The 23,159-nt window shown below is 38.5% G+C and overlaps 1 protein-coding gene across 3 annotated transcripts; it reads right to left on the bottom strand.

Annotated features, from left to right (window-relative positions):
- Window positions 1–1,212: 1,212 nt before the first annotated feature.
- TLR2 (toll like receptor 2) lies at window positions 1,213–22,901 on the bottom strand. 3 transcript variants are annotated; one of them, XM_074040655.1, is made up of 4 exons: window positions 22,834–22,901; window positions 19,204–19,311; window positions 4,180–4,416; window positions 1,213–2,457 (listed from the first exon to the last, which is right to left on the bottom strand). In XM_074040655.1, exons 3-4 carry the CDS (start codon window positions 4,398–4,400, stop codon window positions 2,046–2,048), a joined length of 633 nt encoding a protein of 210 aa, XP_073896756.1. In that variant the 5' UTR covers window positions 4,401–4,416; window positions 19,204–19,311; window positions 22,834–22,901; the 3' UTR covers window positions 1,213–2,045. The 3 variants fall into 3 exon arrangements, with proteins under 3 accessions (XP_073896756.1, XP_005556164.3, XP_005556165.3); XM_005556107.5 differs by having other exon boundaries at window positions 1,213–4,416; XM_005556108.5 differs by lacking the exon at window positions 19,204–19,311 and having other exon boundaries at window positions 1,213–4,416.
- Window positions 22,902–23,159: the final 258 nt, after the last annotated feature.

Here is a 23,159-nt window from a genome sequence, read left to right as displayed (position 1 = left end):
TGCTGGGATTACACTGGGCCTGATTTTTTTTAGGCTGGCTACCGTTTCCTCCATAACACTCTTCTGGGAGGTTGCATGAAACAGAAGCAGCCCTGTGTGAGTTCCCCAAGGACAAGCTTGTTCTGCACTTAATGAGCATATTTCTTAGTGGTATTTTTCTGCAAACAGCAGGATCCCTTATATCCCTGCTACTATCCATAACAGAAAAATATCCATTTACAAGCCATAATATATCAGGGAATGAAATCTCTTCTTGGAAAATAATAATAATAGCTAACATCTACTACAGACATCCCCCTCACCCCACACACGAACCCATGGTGCCCATTCTCTTAGGCGTGGTACTCTTGCCCTCCTCATCCCTCCAGAGAAAATGGGAATCAAGGAGCTTAGGCTCATGGTTTACTTACATTCCTACATTTCATACTCTCAGTACCTTAGGATATAGAGATCATCTTCCCTATTTTAAAGACAGAAAAACTTTTTAGGTCATGTCAAGTGACTTGCCAAAGATTACACGTCTACTAACCCAGGTCTTTCTGACTCCAGTGCCCAATTAACCACATAAACCCAGTTCTGGTTGAGAATTGAGCAGGGGTCAAAGAAGGCTCACTTCCTTTCACGTGGTTCCCAGCTTAAGAAGAAAGTTGCATAGAATCAGCAAATAGCTCTTACCAAAGAACGTTGCATCAAAATTTAATGTGTGGTATTATTATGCCTAGATTGCAAAATTAACATATGGTAATAGTATCTACCTTTAAATTATTGTGTATCAAACTATTTTTGAGCCACTATGAGGAACCTCTAGGTATATATTTGCTTAAAAATCTATTTAACTCACATGTACTTTTTAAAATATTCAGAAGGGGGAAAAGGGCAGGCCTTTTTAGAATTAAAAACAAGACTTTTCAAAGAAGGAAAAAGCAACAAGATGCTGGGGAAATAGACTAAAAAACAGGAACTGAGAGTCAGAGTGATTGGACAATAACTAGAACTCAAAAGATAGTTAGAGGCTGAGGAAGACCAGAGTCCAGATGTGGGAACTATCTTTCAAATTCTCCTAAACTGAGTATTTATTTTGTTAAATTACAGAAATACATAATTTACTGTACCTTGCGCTGTGTACTCACTCTCTCAAGTAACTATGGCTGGAGAAACCCATCAAATGTCCAGAAAGACAGATCCAGATCACATGAAAATACACCCTGTAGGTATTTCTCATCCTGTAAAGTTTAATAGGAAATATACAGCACTTTTCTCTAGGAATAGCAACAAGTTTGGGGGAGTGCCCCAAATACTTTGCCTTGTTGCTCTTGAGATCAGTTGCACAGAGAAGTGACAGCTGGGTGGGAGAGAGAATGCCTTTTGTGACCACAGAGGAGTCTCTTAGCAGGAAGAAAGAATGACACAGTCATTGAGAATCTTAAGTTCATTTGTGCTATTTCCTAATGAACTAAGCCAATTGCTACAGATTACAGTTGGCCCTCTATATCCATGGGTTCTGCATCCATGAAGTCAACCAACTGTGGATCAAAAGTATGTTTTAAAAAATTTGAAAATAAAAAATAATACAATAATAATACAAATAAAAAGACAGTACAACTATTTACATAGTATTTACATTGTATTGGGTATCATAAGTAATCTAGAGATTATTTAAAGTATACAGGAGAATGTAAATTGGTTATATGCAAATACTATGCCACTCTTATAAGGACTTGATCATCTATGAATTTTGATATCCACGAGGATCCTGCAACCAATTCCCTTGGATACCAAGGGACTATATTCAGATATCAATAATAGACTAATGATCATGGTTATCTCATAGAAAAAACTAAAAACCAAAAACCAATTTTTAAATCTGGCATATGTTTACAAAACAGCACCCTATACAAAATTTGAAGTTTTGTAGTTTTAGTAAGGAAGTCCTCAAATGACGGTACATCCATGTAGCTTTTATATAATTATGTCTGAATGAACTTATCTACAACTAGTGATATAAAGATCCCAACTAGACAAAGACTGGCTTTAAATGTGGGAACCTAAGACTTTATCGCAGCTCTCAGATTTACCCAAAACCCTTCCTGCCGAGCCTCATCCATGGGCCACTCCAGGTAGGTCTTGGTGTTCATTATCTTCCGCAGCTTGCAGAAGCGCTGGGGAATGGCTTTTTTCTCAATGGGCTCCAGAAGAACAAGAATGGCAGCATCATTGTTCTCATCAAAAAGACGGAAATGGGAGAAGTCCAGTTCATACTTGCACCACTCACTCTTCACAAAGTTTTCAGAAAGCACAAAGACAGTTTTGTGGCTCTTTTCAATGGAGTCAATGATATTGTCAATGATCCACTTGCCAGGAATGAAGTCCCGCTTATGAAGACACAACTTGAAGGGGGGATTGAAGTTCTCCAGCTCCTGGACCATAAGGTTCTCCACCCAGTAGGCATCCCGCTCACTGTAAGAAACAAATGCATCATAGCAGATGTCCCTGTTGGGAGCTTTCCTGGGCTTCCTTTTGGCCTGGAGCCAGGCCCACATCATTTTCATGTACCACAGGCCGTGGAAACGGTGGCACAGGACCCCCATGAGCAGGATCAGCAGGAACAGAGCACAGCACATGCCAGACACCAGTGCTGCCCTGTGACATTCCGACACTGAGAGGCGGACATCCTGAACCCGCTGGCCACGCACATGGGATGGAGAGTCACACAGGTAATTTGCTGGCCAATCAGCCAGGACTTTGGCCAGTGCTTGCTGCTCCTGAGTGAAGGACAGGAATTCACAGGAGCAAATGAAGTTATTGCCACCAGCTTCCAAAGTCTTCAATGTGTGAAAAGAGTCAAGTTGCTCCTTAGAAAATGTCGTTATTGTATTCCTACTGATTTTCAACAGTAGTAACATGGGTAAGAGGGAGGCATCTGGTAGAGTCATCAACTTATTTCTGGAAATATAAAGTTCTTTGAGTTGCGGCAAATTCAAAGAAAATAAATTGAGATTGTTGTTGCTAATATCTAAAATTTCCAGTGTCTTGGGAATGCAGCCTGTTACACTGTGTATTCGTGTGCTGGATAAGTTCAAATATTTCATCTTTTCTGGCCATTGACAAGTTTCAGGCATATAATGAAAAGTATTCTTACTGATATCAAGGTTAGTCAAGTTTTTCAGAGTAAGCAAAGTCTCTCCGGTTTTTCCCAATGATGCCAAGTGATTTTGCCTTAGAATTAAAGTTTGTAGAGAGGGCCAGGCATCCTCACAGGCTGAATTTTTCAAGTATTCTTCCACCATCAAATTTTCACTTAGATCCAAGTATTCTAATGATTTTAAATGTCGTGAAAGTAAACAAGGAACCAGAAAAACTTTACTGTTTTCTACTGTGATTCTTTTAACTCTTTCTGTGAGTGGATATAAAGTGCTCAGATCATTAAATGAGTAAAACTGTGGAATATGCAGCCTCCGGATTGTTAATGTTTCCACTTTACCTGGATCTATAACTCTGTCATTATCAGATCCTCTAAAATCACCAACTCCATTAAGGGTACAGTCATCAAACTCTAATTCTAACAATCCAGAAATCTGACTCAAAAGTTTCATGACTTGAAACAAACTTTCATCGGTGATTTTCACATTTCTAAATGTAAACTTTTTAATCAATGAATTTGTTTCACCAGTGGATAGTTCTGAAAAATGGAAAGTGTTCAAATCAGTATCTCGCAGTTCCAAACATTCCACGGAACTTGTAAGATCTACAAAAATCTCCAGCAGTAAAATATGCTGCTTCATATGAAGGATCAGATGACTTACATTCTGAATTGACTTCAAACTTTTTGGCTCATAGCTCTGTAGATCTGAAGCATCAATCTCAAGTTCCTCAAGGAAGGTAAGTCCAGCAAAATCTTTTCTTTGAATCTTAGTGAAGGTGTCCATATTTCCTACTCTCAGGATTCGCAATTTTGTGAGATGAGAAAAAAGAGATGTTTCCCCGAGGGTTTTGTAAGGATTTCCCAGTAAGTTTAAGAATTTTAAAGAAGAAAGGGGCTTGAACCAGGAGGACGATAAATTAGATAAGTAATTATAGGATAAGTCTAAATGTTCAAGTCTGCCCAGGGAAGAAAAAGAATCTTCCTCTATTGTGTTAATTCCATTGGATGTCAGCACCAGAGCTTGGAGGTTCACATACCTCTGTAGGTCACTGTTGCTAATGTAGGTGATCCTGTTGTTGGACAGGTCAAGGCATTTTACAGCTTCTGTGAGCACTGAGGGAATGGAGTTTAAAGATCCTGAGCTGCCCTTGCAAATACCATTGTGGTCACAAGACAGAGAAGCCTGATTGGAGGATTCTTCCTTGGAGAGGCTGATGATGACTCCCAAGACCCACACCATCCACAAAGTATGTGGCATTGTCCAGTGATTCAACCTACAAATAAAAGAGGTTCAAATGAGTCATTGTGTTTGACAGCATATCATAATTCTAATTCTTGAGAAATGTTTTCGAGAGAGAGAGAGAGAGAAACAGACAAATGGAAAGAATGAATGGGGATAAAAAATTAATTCCCTGATACATTCAGCAACACTAACACAGATATACAACCACTATACAGTACTTAAGAGCACAACCATCTGGAAATACAGAGCAAGACTCAATAACACAGACTGGAAGAATGAGTAAATCAATGAATGGAGGAATGAGCAATCAAGCCTTTTAAGAAATGGGTTAGGCTTAACCATATGGATTTACAATCACCTTTTTCTGCACTTCAAACTTTCTTAACATTTAAGCATTTCTTTTCTCTGCTTCAATGCCCCGCTTGATTCATACAGATCTCACAGAACCAAACTATAGTTCTCATTCACTGAAGGAAACTCCAGGAGTAGCATGCTTTGGGACCAAAAGACAAAAGTTGCATGTGCATCAACTTGCCTCGCACCTATCACTAGCAGGCAGGAGGGGTGTGGGAAACTCCAGGCAGACCTAGGTGGTTTGTTGGGTTGAAGGAGACTCACACCATTAGAACCCTGTCTTACTGCCTAGAAGTAAATGCAGAAAGCAGTGTTTAAGTCTGGATGGGCTGTTCAGATGAATGTGGGGGAAATAAAACTATCTGTACCACAACTGCTAGTTTACTTGTAACCATAAACCCAACAACTTCCTCTTTGCCCACCTTCCGGGCCCTATATCATTCTTTGGCTCTATTCAGCTACCCCATTCCTTGCATCTGTATGCCTTTGTCTGTATTTTCTCAGTGTGCTAACTATGCAAAAATTTTTTTCAAATTTATCCCCAAGAACAAAACATTTTTATGGGTAAAACTAATTTCCCACATTCACAGAATCTGAGAGATTATAAAGGCCTGAGCTGTACAATTTATGGCCACAAAGAATTAAAACATAAATATGCTTGGTTTGGGAATGTAAATGCTGTTGGAGCCAGAATTTTTATGTTTGCACCAAAACCACTGCTTCGTATTCCCTCCTCTTATTTTTTTAAATAAATGGGCCATTCCATGCATATTTATTCTGGATACTCTTTTTTTTTCTTAGCTTTATTAAGGTATAATTGGTATACAAAGAAACTTATGTACATTATACATAATCAATGTACATAATTTGTACACATTATGTATACATACATATGTATACACTCATGGTATCATCACCAAAATCCAGAAAGTAAATATATTCATCATCTCCAAAAGCTTCTGCCACTCTGTGGTTGCCTTTTCACTTTCATAATGGAATATTTTTGTCTTAGTCCATTAGTGCTTCTATAACAAAATACCAGAGACTGGGTAATATATAAAAAACAGAAATGTATTTACTATAGCTCTGGAGGCTGAAAAGTCTAAGATCAAGGCATGTGCATTGGTGTCTGGTGAGGGCTTCTCTCTCCTTCCAAGACGGTGTCTTGTTGCTGTGTCCTCACATGGGAGAATGCAAGAGGGCAAGGGGGCACTACCTTCAATCTCAAGCCCTTTTATAAGGATGCTAATCCTATACCTGAGGAAAGAGCCCTCATGACTTAGTAACTTCCCAAAGGTCACACCTCTTAATACTTAGTTTTAGGATTAGTACTGTTACAATGGGGATTAAGTTTCAATATGAATTTTGGAGGAGACACACTATTCAAACTATAGTACTTTGATGAATAGATGTTCTTATATTTCATATATTTTAATAGTGAGTTTTCTGGCCTATTTTTAAAATATTTCCTATATTTTCACAAAGATATTCTCTTTGTTATTTTCTAAAATCTTTATTGCTTTGCCTTTCACTTTTAGATCTATAGTCTACCTGAGGTTGATATTTGAGGTAGCAGAAGGATTCACTTTTTTCCCATATGGATGTTCGATTAACCTATTTTTTACAGACCATCTTGGGGAAATAATCAACAGTATTTTATTTGTCAATAGGCACATGTCCATATAGGGGTAGATCTTGTTTCAGTGCTCTCTATTCTGATCCAATGTTCATTTGTCTATCCCTATACCAGCAACACACTATATTAAATGCATAATATATCTCAATATCTAGGCAATAGATGTATTTCAAATGTATATCTCAATATCTAGGAGATATATATTTAATAGAGTTCCTTATTCTTCCTCAAATACGTTCTTCTTCCTCCTTCTTGTTCTTCAAATGTGTCTTTGTTATTCTTGCTCCTTTGAATATTATTATAAATGGCAGAATCAGCTTGTCAGTTTCAAAAAACAAAGTCCACTGAGATTTTAATTGGCAATGTATTGAATATATAGAACAATTTGGGAACTATTCACATCATTACAGTATTGAATCTTCTAATCCATGAGCATGACAGATCTCTCCATTTATTTAGGTCTTCTTTAACTTATCACAGTAGTATTTTATGGTTTTTGCTTAAAGTTCTTAAGCATATTTTGTAAGATTTATTCTTATTCGATACTTTTAAAACATTTAAATAGTTTTACATATTTATATATGTGATATGGTTTGGATATTTTTCCTCTCCAAATCTCATGTTGAAATGTGATCCCCAGTGTTGAAGGTAGGAGCTGGTGGAAAGTGTTTGGGTCATGAAGGTGTATCCCTCATGAATGGCTTGGTGTGCTCTTCATGGTAATAAGTGAGTTCTCACTCTGTTAGTTCACAGGATTTCAGGTTGTTTAAAAAGAGTCTGGGACCTCCCCCTTCACTCTTGCTCCCTCCCTCTCACTCCCTCTCTCACTATATGACATGCCTGCTGCCCCTTCTTCCACCATGAGTAAAGGCTTCCTAAGGTCAGACAGATCCAAGTGCCATGCTTGTACAGCCAGCAGAACCATGAGCCAAATAAACCTCTTTTCTTTATAAAGTACCCAGCCTCAGGTATTCCCTTATAGCAATGCAAAACAATCTAACACAATATGGCATATACATATATGTCAAAATTCAATTAAATTTTGTATACTGACCATGCATTGAGTACCCTTGCTTAACTAACTTAGTAATTCTAATAGTTTGTGGATTCTTTTCATTTTCTGTATCCCCAATCATCCTCAAGACATAATGATGGTTTTCTTCTTTCCAACTTTTATACCTTATTTCATTTTCTTTATAACAGATTCCTTTACGCAAGTGCAGTAGGATATATTAGCTATTATACACAGTATCCCCTATCACACACGCCCACCCCCACTATGAACCAACAGATAGTTCAAGGCAATCCTGTTATTTAAAGAAATTTTAGCAAGAGAATTTAGAGAACTTCACTGGGCAACTATAGCCTTTGCAGTAGAGTCAGCTGTAATAGCTAATGTTTGAAAGGGATTTCTAATAATAACCTCATTTACATTTATTCCAAGTCAGGGAAGGAGCATTTGAACAAAAGATGCCCATTTAGAGGGATTTGCACCTGCTAGAAAGTTCCTTTTTATACCATAGTGCAAATTGAGATGTACAGAATAATGTCAAATTTCCAGTTGGTTATGGAGTGACAGTGTTCCTGTTAGAATCCCTAATCCACACTGACTTCTTATTTCCTACTGATTGGGACATGGAGTTGCCTGTGCCTATGATTGACAGTTAAATCCTTCACAGATAAAAACATATGCTGGAGGGGCACAAGAGACAGTTCCCTGTTCCCACTGTGTGCTACAGGGGTCATCAACAGGGAAGCAATAGTCGTATTTATCTAAGGCTCCACTATTAATTGTCATCAATGGAGGCTACCAACAATTAGAGAATTAGGGTTATGAATTCGTCTACAAACTATCTAATTATCTCTCCTTTTGGTTTTCTTATTCAGTTTCTGGAATAATTTAACTGTAAAGCCTCTCCTATGTTTTGTCTACTGTTAGCTTTAAACACGAAATCTGAATATGTGACTCAAAAAGCCTAACCCTATAGAAAGACCAGATGTTCAATCTGAATAGGCAGTCACCTTGGAATATCAGTTGAAATCTGTTATAGGGTGAATTAGGAGATCTTTAAAAGCATATTAGTATTTGGTTCAACATGACATATCCAGCATACCTAAGTTTCCTGCAGATTCCCAATGAGGCAACTGAATGCAATCCATCTGTAAATGTTCAAATAGTCCAGTGGATGGTAGAAATGTACCAACTGAGGTTTTTATTGTCTTATAAAAATTGTGGATTTGACAAACCAAACATTGATTATAAGCCATTTTAGCAATTTTAGAACAGTCATAACAACAATCTTTTTTCATAATTTCATGTTATCTAGTCTATGATGAGTCAGAGTGCAGAACTTTTAATAATGGCAGCTATATGGACTCAGAAAGGACCAGATAGCTGTCTGATCCATGAGGCCACATTTAACACTAAATTTATATCCTTTTAAATATCAGTTTTGTTTTTCCAATTCAGGTGCATGATGCTGTTCGTTTAAATAGGTTATCATAGATAATTTAATTCAGATAAATCTTATGGTGTTTTTCTAATTGCATATCTTAACAATTTCAGTACCAGCTGACTTAGCATGAAAATTTGCCAAAGCATTTCCCTGGTATTCAATTAATTCTGATTCTGCTTGATGTTGGTTTGGCAGTTTTATGAACCAATCCATTTCTTCACTAGAGTTCTGGAAATTCTTACCCAGTCCAGTAGTATGATCTTAAAGTTATCAGAAACCTATACTTGGCAGAGTCCTTTCCACGAATCTTTTAAAAGAATACTTTATGATTTGGTTGGTTGGTTGTCTATAGGTCCACACACTTTATATAATTGTTTTTCACAGTGTTCTGGAAAGTACCAGTGTAAAAAAAGTAACTCTTTGTAGATGACAAGGCTTAAAATGGACTTGGTTAAAGATATGATGAGAGTTCACAATAATGCAATTGATAAGGAAATTGTATTACTTCTATAACGTATAATATTTCATGATAATTAGAATTTTGGCTGATAGTGTTATACCATGACTATCTGGTTTCTAAGAATTTTATATTATTTCTGAAGCATACATTAATAACATACCCATACAATATGACTTAAAGAAAGTTCAGCATCACTTACAATTTGACAATGCTTCCCATGTAATATAACATATCAAATAAGCCTAATTAGTTTAACATCTCTCTTTTTTAATCAGAAGAGAAAACAATTTCTTTTGAGATATTCGAGAAGCCCATCTAGAAGCTTCCAAAGTTTGTTCAACGTCAAAAGGTTTTAATTTAGAATTTGATTTTGAGATGTCAAAAATATCAAAAGGTTTAAAATATTTGATTAAAATAGGATCACAGGTCTCTATGAAGCAATATTTATTCATTTAAATAGAGTGATTGGTAAAAGACTTCAAAGGCAAATAAAGAAAGCCACATAATTGTAGAAATTCTTGCTCTTTTAATAGGGTGGACTCAGGTCTCTGAGGCAGTCAAAGATCTAATAAAGACAACATGAAGCACAATAAATTATCTTGATAAAACACAGAATCGCATTTCCTAGGCCAATTACTTAGCAGGTAAAGAAAAGTCTTTCAATTTCTTATTAAGAACAGACCAATACTCCAAGAAAACCTTGTTGATTTAACATAGAGGACAAATTTCTAGTTCTGTATCAGTATTTTTTTGATATTAATGCTTAATTTAAAAAAAAAAAAAAAACTTAGAATTTTCTTCAAATCTTAGCTTGATCACATATAAAATTCCCTTCCCAGTATTCCTATCCCACAACCTTCTACAACTTTCTAATATCCATTCAGTTTTTCTTCTATACTCTTTCTCTTTCTCATTGTCTTAACAACCAGGCATTCTACTTTGGGACAAATATTATTTTATTTTTTCCTTAACAAAACAAACATCCCCTCATACTTTATAGTTGTTCTTACCCAAAACACATCTTACCTTCTTTTCAGAGTTGTTTCCCTTATTATTTCTGGTAATTCTAGTACCATATATTAATTAGAATTCTTTTTTTTTTTTTTATTTGCAGATGACGTCATTCTACATTGCCCCAGCTGGTCTCAAACTCCTGGCATTAAGCAATCATCCTGCCTCAGCTTCCCACAATGCTGGGATTGCTTTACCCTTAGTAACTTTAATTTCCAGTGAAAACTAGAAAGTAAACAATTATGAACTGTCACACCAGCATTCTGTACATTGACATATCTATGAGCTATAATTTCTAGAAGCATGTGCCTTCTCATGGTATAATTTTTCAATGTGGCAGAAAACACATTTAGTAACAGACTCAACTACCTTTAATCTCTCTGTAATAAGCAAATTCAGTGAAACTGTAGTATACAAAATCAACATACAAAAATCAGTAGCATTTCTATATGCCAACAGTGAACAATCTGAAACAGAAATCAAGATAGTAATCTCGTTCACAATAGCTACAAATAAAGTACCCAGGAATAAACTTAATCAAAGGAGTAAAAGATCTCTACAATGAAAACTATAAACACTGATGCAAGAAACACTATAAACACTGATGCAAGAAATTAAAGAGGACACCAAAAAATGGAAAGATATTCCATGTTCATGGATTGGAAAAATCAATACTGTTAAAATGTCCCTACTATCCAAAGTAATCTATAGATGTAATACAGTCCCTATCAAAATACCAATGACATTCTTCACAAAAGTATGTTAATAAAATATAATCCTAAAATTTACATGAAACCACAAAAGACCCAGAATAGCCAGAGCTATTCTAAGCAAAAAGAACAAAACTGGAGGAATCACATTATCTGACTTAAAATTATACTACAGAGCTATAGCAACTAAAACAGAATGGTACTGGCATAAAAACAGACACAGACACACAGAACAATAGAACAGAATAGAGAACACAGAAACAAATCCATACATCTACAGTGAATTCATTTTCAATAAGAGTGTCAAGAACATACATTGCAGAAAGGACAGTCTCTTCAATAAGTGGTACAGGGAAAAGTAGATATCCATATGCAGAAGAAACTAGACCCCTATATCTTGCCATATATAAAAATTAAAACAAAATAGATTAAAGACTTAAATCTAAGACCTCAAACTATGAAACTATTAAAAGAAAACATTAAGAAAACTCTCCATTACACTGGTCAGGGCAAAGATTTCTTAAGTCATACCCCACAAGCATAGGCAACCAAAGCAAAAATGAACAAAAGGGATCACACCAAATTAAAAAATTTCTGCATAGCAAATCAAATAATCCACAAAGTGCAGAGGCAATACACAGAATGGGAGAAAATATTCACAAACTATCCATTTGAAAGGGGATTAATAACCAGAATATATAAGGAGATAAAATAACTCAATAAGAAAAAAATCTAGTAATCCAATTTTTTAAATGGGCAAAAGATGTAAATAGACATTTCTGAAAAGAAGGCATATGAATGGCAAACAGATATATGAAAACAGATCAACATCATTGATCATCAGAGAAATGCTAATCAAAACTACAATGAGATATCATCTCACCCCAGTTAAAATGGCTTTTATCCAAAAGACAGGCAATAAAAATGCTTCAAGGATGTGGAGAAAAGAGAACTCTTGTACACTGTTGGTGGGAATGTAAATTAGTACAACCACTATGAAGAACAATTTGGAGGTTCCTCAAAAGACTAATAATAAGAGCTACCACACGACCAGCAATCCCCCTGCTAGATATAGACCCAAAATAAAGGAAATCAATATATCAAGGAGATATCTGCACTCCCATGTTTAGTGCTGCACTATTCACAGTAGCCAAGATTTAGAAGCAATCCAAGTGTCTGTCTACACATGACTGGATAAAGGAAATGTGGTACATATATACAATGGGGTACTATTAAGCCATAAGAAAGAATGAGATCCTGTCATGCAACAACATGGATGGAACTGGAGGATATTATGTTAAGTGGAATAAAATAAGGAACAGAAAGACAAACATCCCATGCTCTCACTTAATTGTGGGAACTACAAATTAAAACAATTGAACTCATGGAGATAAGAGAGTACATAGAATGGCGGTTAACAGAGGCTGGGAAGTGTAGCTGGAGGGGGATTGGGATGGTTAATGAGTACACAAATATAGTTAGATAGAATGAATAAGATTTATTTTTGATAGCAAAATAGGGTTATACAGTCAACAATAATTACTGTACATTTTATGATAACTAAAAGAGTTTAATGGGATTGTTTATAACACAAAGAAAGGATAAATGCTTGAGGTAATGGATACCCCTTTTACCGTGATGTTGTTATTATCCATTGTATGCCTGTATCAAAATATCTCAAGTGCCCCATAAATATATACACCTACTATGTATCCACAAATATTAAAAATAAAAATACAAAAGTAAAACATACACAAGATTCTCTTGGTTTGTCTAGCTATTGTAGCTTTAAAAAAGATGTGCCTGTTTGCCTTAAGAAGCTTTTCTTCTTTGTCCACTGTTGGGAACAGGCCCCCAAATCTGGCCATAAACTGGCCCAAAACTGACCATAAACAAAATCTCTGCAGCACTGTGACATGTTCGAGATGGCCACGATGCCCACACTGAAGGTTGTGAGTTTACCAGAATGAGGGCAAGGAACACCTGGTCCACCCAGGGCAGAAAACTGCTCAAGGCATTCCTAAGCCACAAACAACAGCATGAGTGATCTGTGCCTTAAGGACATGTTCCTGCTGCAGATAATCTATCCAGAGCCCTTCCCTTTGTTTTGGCCCATCCCTTTGTTTCCCATAAGGAATACTTTTAGTTAATCTATAATCTATAGAAATAATCCTTATCATTGGCTTGCTGTCAATAAATACGTGGGCTAAATCTCTGTTTGGGGATCTCAGCTCTGAAGGCTGTGAGTCCCCTGATTTCCCACTCCACACTCTATATTTCTGTGTGTGTGTCTTTAATTCCTCTAGCACTGCTGGGTTAGGATCTCCACAACTGAGCTGGTCTCATCAAGCAGCACCCAATGTGGGGGCTCAAACCTAGGTCAAAGGCTCACCAGAGTGACAGTTGGAAAACATGAAACTAAGCTGGAGGACACCCAAGTACTCTTAAGCAAACCCTGTGGTGAGTAAGAAGGGGAACTCAGAAGCATCCGGGTAACAATGGGACAAGTGTGGGCTCTGGTTCGTTCCACCTTGGAACCTTTTCACACTAATGATGAGGAGGAAGGAAAGTATAACGAAGTAACAGAAGAGGTGACAAAGCAGGTTTGTTTGCCAGCTAAAGTGGCAAAAGAGGGAGAGGTCTGTCCCTACCCTTCTGCATGCCCTCATTATTTTGAAGAAAAAGAGTGGCCTGACCCTCCAGATCTTTCTTTTCCAGAGGACACTGGGCAAAAAGTAGTTGCCCCAGTGACTGTTTGAATAGCACCTCGAGCGACCACTCTCAGTTCTATTCAGCCAGGAATTTAGCAAGCTAGAAGAGAGGGTGATATAGAGGCTTGGCAGTTCCCTGTTAGAATACACCCCCCAGATCAACAGGGAAATGTCATAGCTACATTTGAGCCTTTTCCTTTTAAATTACTCACAGAATTTAAACAAGCTATTAATCAATATGGACCAGGTTCTCCTTTTGTAATGGGACTGTTAAAGAAGGTTGCTGTCTCCAGTTAGATGATGCCAGCAGGGATGGCAGGATTACTTCTAGGTAGGTCTAGTTTAAATTTAAAAAGAGTACAAGTACAAACAGGAGTCACTGATTCAGATTACAATGGGGAAATTCAAATTGTTATATCTACTTCTGTTCCCTAGAAAGCAGAGCCAGGAAAGCATATAGCACAGCTCCTGATTATGTCATATGTGGAAATGGGGAAAAGCGAAATTAAATGAACAGGAGGATTTGGAAGCACAAATAAACAAGGCAAAGCAGCTTATTGGGTGAATCAAATTACTGATAAATGTCATACCTGTGAAATAACTATTCAGGGAAAGAAATTTAAAGGTTTGGTAGATACAAGAGCGGACAATTCAATCATTTCTCTACAGCACTGGCAGTCTGCATGGCCAAATCAACCTGATCAATTTAACATAGTTGGAGTTGGTAAAACCCCTGAAGTATATCAAAGTAGTTATATTTTGCATTGTGAAGGACCCAATGGACAACCTGATTCAAACAATTATAACTTCTGTACCTATAAATTTATGGGGAAGAGATTTATTACAACAATGGGGAGCACAAGTTCTAATTCCAGAATAATTATATAGCCCTCAAAGTCAATATATGAGGCATGAAATGAGGTACGTCCTTGGTATGGGACTAGGAAAAATTTGCAAGTTTTGAAGGAAATGCTTCAAACGGAAAGATAAAGTTCCCACCAAGGTTTAGGATATCATTTTTGATGGTGGCCATTGTTAAGCCTGCAGAACCTATACCTTTAAAGTGGTTAACAGATAAGCCAATTTGGATAGAACAATGGCCGCTAAGTAAAGATAAACTGGAGGCTTTAGAGGACTTAGTTGCTGAACTATTAAAAAAGGACACATAGCTCCAACATTTTCCCCTTGGAATTCTCCAGTTTTCATAATTAAGAAAAAATCAGGTAAATGGAGAATGTTAACTGACTTAAGAGTCATTAATTCAGTTATACAACCTATGGGGACATGCACCCAGGACTGCCTTCTCCTGCTATGATTTCAAAAAATTGGCCTTTAATAGTCATAGATTTAAAAGACTGTTTCTTTACTATCCCCTTAGCTGAGCAAGACTGAATGGTTTCCATTTACAATTCCTGCAGTAAACAACCTGCAGCCTGCTAAAGCATTTTTATTGTAAAGTATTGCCACAAGGCATGTTAAACAGTCCAACAATTTGCCAGACTTATGTAGGGCAAGCAATTGAACCTACTCATAAAAAATTTTCAGTGTTACATTATTCATTATCTGGACAGTATTCTTTGTGTTGCCCCCACTCAAGAAATGTTACTCCAATGTTATGATCACTTGCAAAACTTGATTTCTCATGCCGGTTTAATTATAGCTCCTGACTAAATTCAGACTACTACTCCTTACTCCTACTTGGGGACCTTAGTAAATGACACTACTGTTGTGCCACAGAAAGTAACCATACATAGGGATCAATCGAAAACATTAAATGACTTTCAAAAATTATGAAGGGACATTAATTGGATAAGACCTGCTCCAGACATTCCTACCTATGCCATGAGTAATCTATTTTCTATCCTTAGAGAAGATACTAGTCTCACTAGCCCTCGGCAATTAACAAATGAAGCTGAGGCAGAGCTGCAGCTAATCAAAAAGCAAGTCCATAAAGCTCAAATAAATAGAATAGATCCAGAAAAGAACCTAGATTTGCTAATTTTTCCAACTCAGCATTCACCTACTGGTGTTATTGTACAAGAGCAGGACTTTGTAGAGTGGCTTTTTCTTCCACATACTAATTCACAGACTCTAACTCCTAATTGGATCAAATCGCTATGATGATAAGAAATGGGAGAACTTGGATTGTTAAATTACATGGATATGATACCAGAAAAATTATTGTCCTCACGAAGGCATAAATACAGCAAGCTTTTATAAATAGTCTTACTTGGCAAACCCATTTGGCTGACTTTGTGAGTATTCTCGATAATCATTTTCCTAAAACAAAATTATTTCAATTTTTGAAATTAACTAATTGGATTCTCCCTAAAATAACTAAATTTAAACCAATTGAAGGTGCTGAGAATGTTTTTACAGATGGGTCTAGTAAGGGTAAAGCCCCTTATTCTGGATCGAAAGGTAAAGTTTTTCAGATGCCCTATACTTCACCTCAAAAAGCAGAGCTTGTAGCTGTAATTGAGATATTGACTGCTTTTGTGATTTCTGATTCTTCATATGTGGTTCATTCCACACAATTAATTGAAAATGCTCAGTTATGATTTCATACAGATGAACAACTGACGACTTTATTTACCCAATTGCAAACAGCAGTTAGGAATAGAATGCACCCTTTTTAAATCACTCACATTAGGGCTCATATGCCTCTTCAAGGACCTTTAACTGAAGGGAATCATATGGCTGATCACCTAGTAGCTGCTGCAATATCTAATGCTAGACACGTTCACAATTTCACATGTTAATGCCTCTGGTCTCAAACGCAGATACAATGGTACCTGGAAAGAAGCTAAAGCTATTATCCAGTGATGCCCAACTTGCCAAATGGTGCATTCCTCATCTTTTACAGAAGGAGTTAATCCTTGAGGATTGGAACCTAATTATCTTTAGCAAATAGATGTCACACATGTTCCCTCATTTGGGACACTAGCTTATGTACATGTATCGGTGGATACCTTTTCTCACCTTGTCTGGGCTACACGCCAATCAGGAGAGTCTTCTGCCTATGTTAAGTGTCACCTTTTGCAGTGTTTTGCAGTGATGGGCATTCCAGCTTCTATTAAAACAGATAATGCCCCAGGCTATACTAGCCAAGCTCTAGCTACATTTTTGTCTCTATGGAATATTAAACACATTACTAACATCCCATATAATTCTCAAGGACAAACCATTGTAGAAAGAATGAATCTCTCCCTGAAACAGCAGTTGCAAAAGCAAAAAGGGAGAAACAGGGATTACGGGACACCCCATGTACAACTGAATCTAGCATTATTGACTTTAAATTTTTTTAAAGGGCCAGATGCTATCAACAGCTGAACAGCATCTACAGAAACAAGCTGCAAAGACAGAAGCAAAACAACTGGCTTGGCGGAGAGACTTGATAACAAAAAGTTGGGAAATATGTAAAATAATAACTTGGGGTAGAGGTTATGCTTGTGTTTCTCCAGGCCAGAATCAACAGCCGATTTGGACACCATCAAGACACCTGAAACTTTATCATGAGCCAGATGCCAAAGAAGAGATTCTGGGAGGATCCCGAGGACCCCCTGGTTGGAGCCATGTCGAGAATGATGCTAGGGAGGACCCCAACTATCATGAGCAACAACCATCGAACACAGCCACCTACTTGGGGACAGATCAAGAAACTGTCACAGATGGTGGAACAAAACTGAGGAAAGCAGGACAACCAGTCACAATGAGTAATTTAATGATAGCTATGATAGTGGTGATCACCATTGCCATGAGTATTCCTTCAACAAGGGCTGACACAGAGAACAATTATACTTATTGGCCATATTTATCAATCTTGGCTGGCAATAATGCCTGGATGTAATCACTCTATGACACAGTTACACATGCTTTCTTATCTCAGTATTTACCACAATAAATCTGTTTCTATAATTGAGGCATACCGTCCTCAAAAACCTATTTGTAAACAGAATTGGACCTGGCCAGAAATAATGAACATACTTGTTTGGGAAGACTGCATTGCAGAATAGGCAGAGGTGCTGTGCAACAATTCCTCTGGAATCATTATTGATTGGTTCCCTAAGGGGATGTTTAGCTTAAATTGCACCTCTCAGTCTGCATCCCATGGCCACACTATGTTCAGCTGGTCTAAACAAAATGGTCAGATGGTAGAAATAGTAAGAAATATGGCAAGAGTTCCTATTATCTGGAAACATGAAGGTATAGTGGCACCTCACTCTCAAATGATATGGCCCGCTGTAGGAGCTAAACATAAGGATTTGTGGAAACTATTAATGGCTCTTAAATAAGATCAAAATTCAGAAAAGAAAAAAAAAAGCATCTAGAAGGACACTCTATAAACTTGTCTTTGGATATTGCAAAATTAAAAGAACAAATATTTAAAGTATCCCAGGCACAACTGACCTTAATGCCAGGAACTGGAGTGCTTGAAGGAACTGCAGACAGATTAGCAGCAATTAACCCATTAAAATAGATAAAGACACTTGGAGGCTCTGTGATTTCAATGATGATTGTGCTTTTAATCTGTGTTGTTTGTCTTTGAATAGTATGCAGATGCGAATCCTGACTCCTGCGAGAAGTAGCCCACCGTGACAAAGTTGTCTTTGCTTTTATTGCTTTGCAAAACAAAAAAGGGGGACATGTTGGGAACAGGCCCCCAAATCTGGCCATAAACTAGCCCCAAATCTGGCTATAAACAAAATCTCTGCAGCACTGTGACATGTTCCTGACAGCCATGATGCCCTCGCTGAAGGTTGTGGGTTTACCGGGATGAGGGCAAGAAACACCTGGTCCACCCAGTGCGGAAAACCACTTAAGGCATTCCTAAGCCACAAACAATAGCATGAGCAATCTGTGCCTTAAGGACATGTTCCTGCTGCAGATATCTAGCCCGAGCCCATCCCTCTGTTTCAGCCCATCCCTTTGTTTCCCATAAAGAATACTTTTAGTTAATCTATAATCTATAGAAATAATGCTTATCGCTGGCTTGCTGTCAGTAAATATGTGGGTAAATCTCTGTTCAGGGCTCTCAGCTCTGAAGGCTGTGAGTCCCCTGATTTCCCACTCCACACTCTATATTTCTCTGTGTGTGTCTTTAATTCCTCTAGTGCTGCTGGGATAGGGTCTCCACAACTGAGCTGGTCTCGGCAGTCCACTGTAATTCTAAGTTACCTTTAGTAAGGCTCACACATTTCTCTAGAAAAGCACAGGTTCTTGGTCCATAATTCTTATAAATGAAATCAGCTGGAGTTGCAGATAGAGGAGTTGTAGACTCCTTAAATCCAGATAAGCCCATGATTCCCTGTCTTCTAGTAACCTTATCTACTGGAGGCCTCCTAGAGCACCAGTCCAGTTTCAGTTTCTTCACTGAATCCAATCCAATTCTGGAGCCAATCCAGTCAAATAACTGCTCAAATAAAGTCAGAGAGCTGAAAATGCAAATGTATAGCACTCAAGTCTGAGCATGAACTTACCCACAACTACCAGTTGCAGTGAAAGAGCAATGGGCACAATGAGCCCCGCAGGTACCTTCACGTGGTCACTACGAGCTCCTGAGGGTCACTATAGGTCTCCTTTGGATCCTGCTTGCAACAGTTAAAAGAGAAACTTCAGACAAATTCAATTTGACAGAGTTTATTTTAGCAAAGAATGATTCATGAATGAGGCAGCACTCAGATTCGCAGAAGTTTCAGAGAGCACCCAACAGTGTGAGCAGTGAGCTTTTATAGGCCAAACACAAGAGCATAGTAATCACCTGATTTGCTTCAGCTAGAAGTCTGTCTTATTTGCGCATGGTGTAATAGGCATTTACCTTGTTTGCGCATAGTCTGATCAGCTGGCTGCCTGTGACTGGCTAAAGCTTGGCTATTTATGGTTGGTAGAAATTTGGCTATTAATTACAAAAAAAATTACTCCTAAGTAAGGTTTCAGTTTGTTTATGTAGTATACTAAGTTAGGTTGCAGTTTATTATGTAACAACTAAAAGTATAGAGACAGTCTCAGGCTAATGGCTTCCTGCTTATGTCATTAACAAAAGATAGGTCCTCAATTTTATTCCTTAGATGAGTTATTTGTACCAGCTTTTATTGTCTTGCTAGAGGTTTGTCATTTTTATTAGCATTTTCAAAACATCAACTTCTGACTTGATAGATCCTCTATTTTCTAGCTCATTAATTTCTGTTGTTATATTATTATTTCCCCTGTTCTGATTTCTCTGGATTTATTTTACTATTCCATTTCTTGTTTTTAAGGTATTTGCTTGCTCATTCATTTTTAGTCACTCTTCATTTCTAATATATGCACTTAAGGTTATAAGTTTCCTTTAAGCAGTAGTTTAGGGCATCTGACAAGTTTTTATATGTAATTTTTTTCATAATTCATTAAAAATATTTTCTGATTTTCATTCTGATTATTTTTTGACCCATGGGTTACTTAGCAATGTATTTACTAATTTCCAAATATATGAGAATTATAGAGTTTTTCTGTTCTTTTCTATTTTAATTGCATTATGGTCAGAAGACATATTCTGTATGATTTAAATTCTTTAAAATGTATTGCAATTTACTCTATGAGCCGGTACATGGTCAGATTTTAAGTACGTTCTGTGATTTCAGCAGTTGTTGGAAGTAGTATAGGTTCCTTATGTCAACTACATTGTGTTCGCACTTTCTTTATCCTTACTGATCTTTTGTCTGGTTTTTCTATCAGGTACTGAGAGATGTATGATAAAATCTCCCACTATGATTGTGGATTTTTCTATGAATTTTCTATTTTTCTATATTTTTCTAGTTCTGTCAATTTGGCTCTATTCTTTTTCTATTTTCTAGTTTCTTAATGTGTTATTATAGGTACTTATAAATTCAGAATTTTTATTTCTTCTCAGTGAAACCTTTAACTTAGTGAAATGTTTCTCTTTATCTACAGTTATGACTTTTTTACTTTTTTTCCTAATTCTATTTTGTCTAATAGTAATATTGCCATGACAGCTTTCTTTTGATAAATGGTTACATCTGTTCACTTTATACCTTTTAGTATCCATAAATGTGTCTCTTGTAAACAGCATATGATTGTTGGGTTGTTTTGAAGCCTAGTCTGACAATATTAGTCTGATTATCATAAAATTTAGTCTTTTTCATTTAATTACTGATATATTAAATTGCATTTAATATAATTACTGATATTTTGGGCTTTAAAGTAATTGAACTATTGTTATGGTTTGAATGTGTGCTCCAAAGCTCATGTATTGGAAATTTCATCTTTGATGCAACAGTGTTGAGAGGTGGGACCTTGTAAGAGGTTATTAGGTCATGAAGGCTCTGCCCTCAGAAATGTCATCACCAAGGGAGCAGGTTATTGTAAGAGGTTATTAGGTCATGAAGGCTCTACCCTCAGAAATGGATTAACATTATCACCAAGGGAGCAGGTTATTGTCAGAATGAGTTTGTTATAAAAGTTAAGTTCTGTCCTCTCTTGCTCTCTCTCACCATGTGATGCTTTCCATCATGTTATAATGTAGCCTGACGACCCTCACCAGATGCAGCCCTTCAGTCTGGGACTTCCCAGACTCCAGAACCATGAATGGATAAATTTCTGTTCTTGGTAAATTACCCAGTCTCAGGTATTTTGTTACAGCAGCACCAAAGGGACTGTGAAAATTATGTACTTTATTCTTGTCCCATTTGTTTTATGTTCTATTGTCTCTCTTTTCTTGCCTTCTTTTAAATTTGGGGGTATTCCATTAGATTTTTTTTCCTCTATTAGTTCATCAATAAAACTGTACCCCCCAAAAATTAACTGATAGCTTAGAAACTCCCAAAACAAGCTGTCAACTTTTTGTAAATGTAAAATGGGTACATTATAAAGAACTTAAAGATGTTCTTCGCTTAGAATAGGAAGAAACTTTAAAATATTGGTGAATAAATCATTTTCCAATATTTTCTGCTCTTGCTTTTGTTGTTGTTTGTTTTGTTTTGTGTTTTGTTTGGTCTGTCCCTTCAAGTCAGGCCACCATATCTACAGTTGCTCTTTGGTAAAAATCTTAATAACAGAGTCAAAAGATAAAAGTCATCTCAGCAAACTGAGTTGTCTACACCCAGCACAATTATTCTCCTTCTCTTTCTCCTCTCCCACCCACCACCTCCGATCACCTCTTCTCTCTTTTTCTCTGTCTTTCAAACAGGAAAAAGACTTTCCTGGCTTGCATTTAAGCTCTAAATACAAGTTCATATTTATAGAAACTGAAGAAGTTATAAAGGGCACTTCAAAGCATCCTTACTTGAAGAATTCGACTTTGCTTAAACGCTGTAAGTTGTTTTCTAATCAGAGACCTAACTCGCACATCCTAATGAAGGAACGCAGAGGTGGGGTGAAGCCTGCCAGGGAGCAGAGGCCAGACTTGGGTTAGGGAGCCAGGGTCCTGGACAGACCCAGAGCACGGAACCTTTCCCACCTCTGAGCCACGGTGACCAAAATCCAAGCTCCATCCTAGCAGTAACCAGTGAGAGAGGACACACCCCCCGCGAGACGCTAGCATTCAACTCCACTGGCTCGTTGAAAGCCTTTACCCAATCTTTGTCATCCACGCTCAGAGCCAAGAGGGGCCAAGAGGCGGGGAGGGCGACCCTACCGGGAATCAGGGAAGCGGGAGGGCTGGGCCAGGGCCTCCCGAGGGAGGTGGCGGCCAGCAGCCCGGAGCCCAGGCGTAAGCTCGCCACGGCGACCCCCAGGGGCCTGCAAGGCTAGAAGGGCGCTCCGCCCAGCCACAGCCCATTGGCACTGCACTCACGGGGTCCGGACCTCGGGCTCCGCAGGACCCGTGGGCTCCCTTTCCGTGTAGTTCCTGCTTCTCCCGAGGGCCAACCTGAGCCGGCTTCGCTAGTGTCCACATTCCCGCACCGGGCGGCGCAGAGAAGCACCGGCATCCCGGGGGCCTGATGCACTCCCCGCCGTCCCCGCCCAGACAGGAGCTAGGGGCCCAGGTGCAACCGAGCGGGAGCCCGGGGTCCCCGGAGTCCGTGACCGGGCCGCGGTTCCCTTCCGCCCCTTCCCGACCCGACCCCAGGAAGAGGTGCAGAGAGACCACACGAGCGGCGCGCGCAACTTACCTGGGAGGACGCGGAGCAGCAGCCTGGCTGAGCTTTCTCGCTGCCTCCGAGCCGGCCTGCCCCGGACTAGGAAGTAAGCGAAAGGGAAAGTCCGCGCGGCCAGGCGCCCCCTCCTTCTGGGTTGCGGGAACGCCCCTTCCACGGGGCACGCGCGCCGCCGCGCAGCAGGAGGGAGCGCTGGACCTCGCGCCGCGCTCCAGGCAGGTAGCCCAGAGCGAGCCACCGCGGCGGCGCTTCCCGGCAGGCTCCCGCCCGGACCGTGAGCTAGGCTGCGACAGGCCAGAGGCAGGTCCTGCCCGGATCGCTGTCCCGTGGAAGGCTGGGTC

This window comes from Macaca fascicularis, chromosome 5, assembly GCF_037993035.2.
Source record: "Macaca fascicularis isolate 582-1 chromosome 5, T2T-MFA8v1.1".
Lineage (NCBI taxonomy): Eukaryota > Metazoa > Chordata > Mammalia > Primates > Cercopithecidae > Macaca > Macaca fascicularis.
Note: the sequence above shows the minus strand (reverse complement) of the source record. Positions and strands in the feature narration are given on the sequence as shown.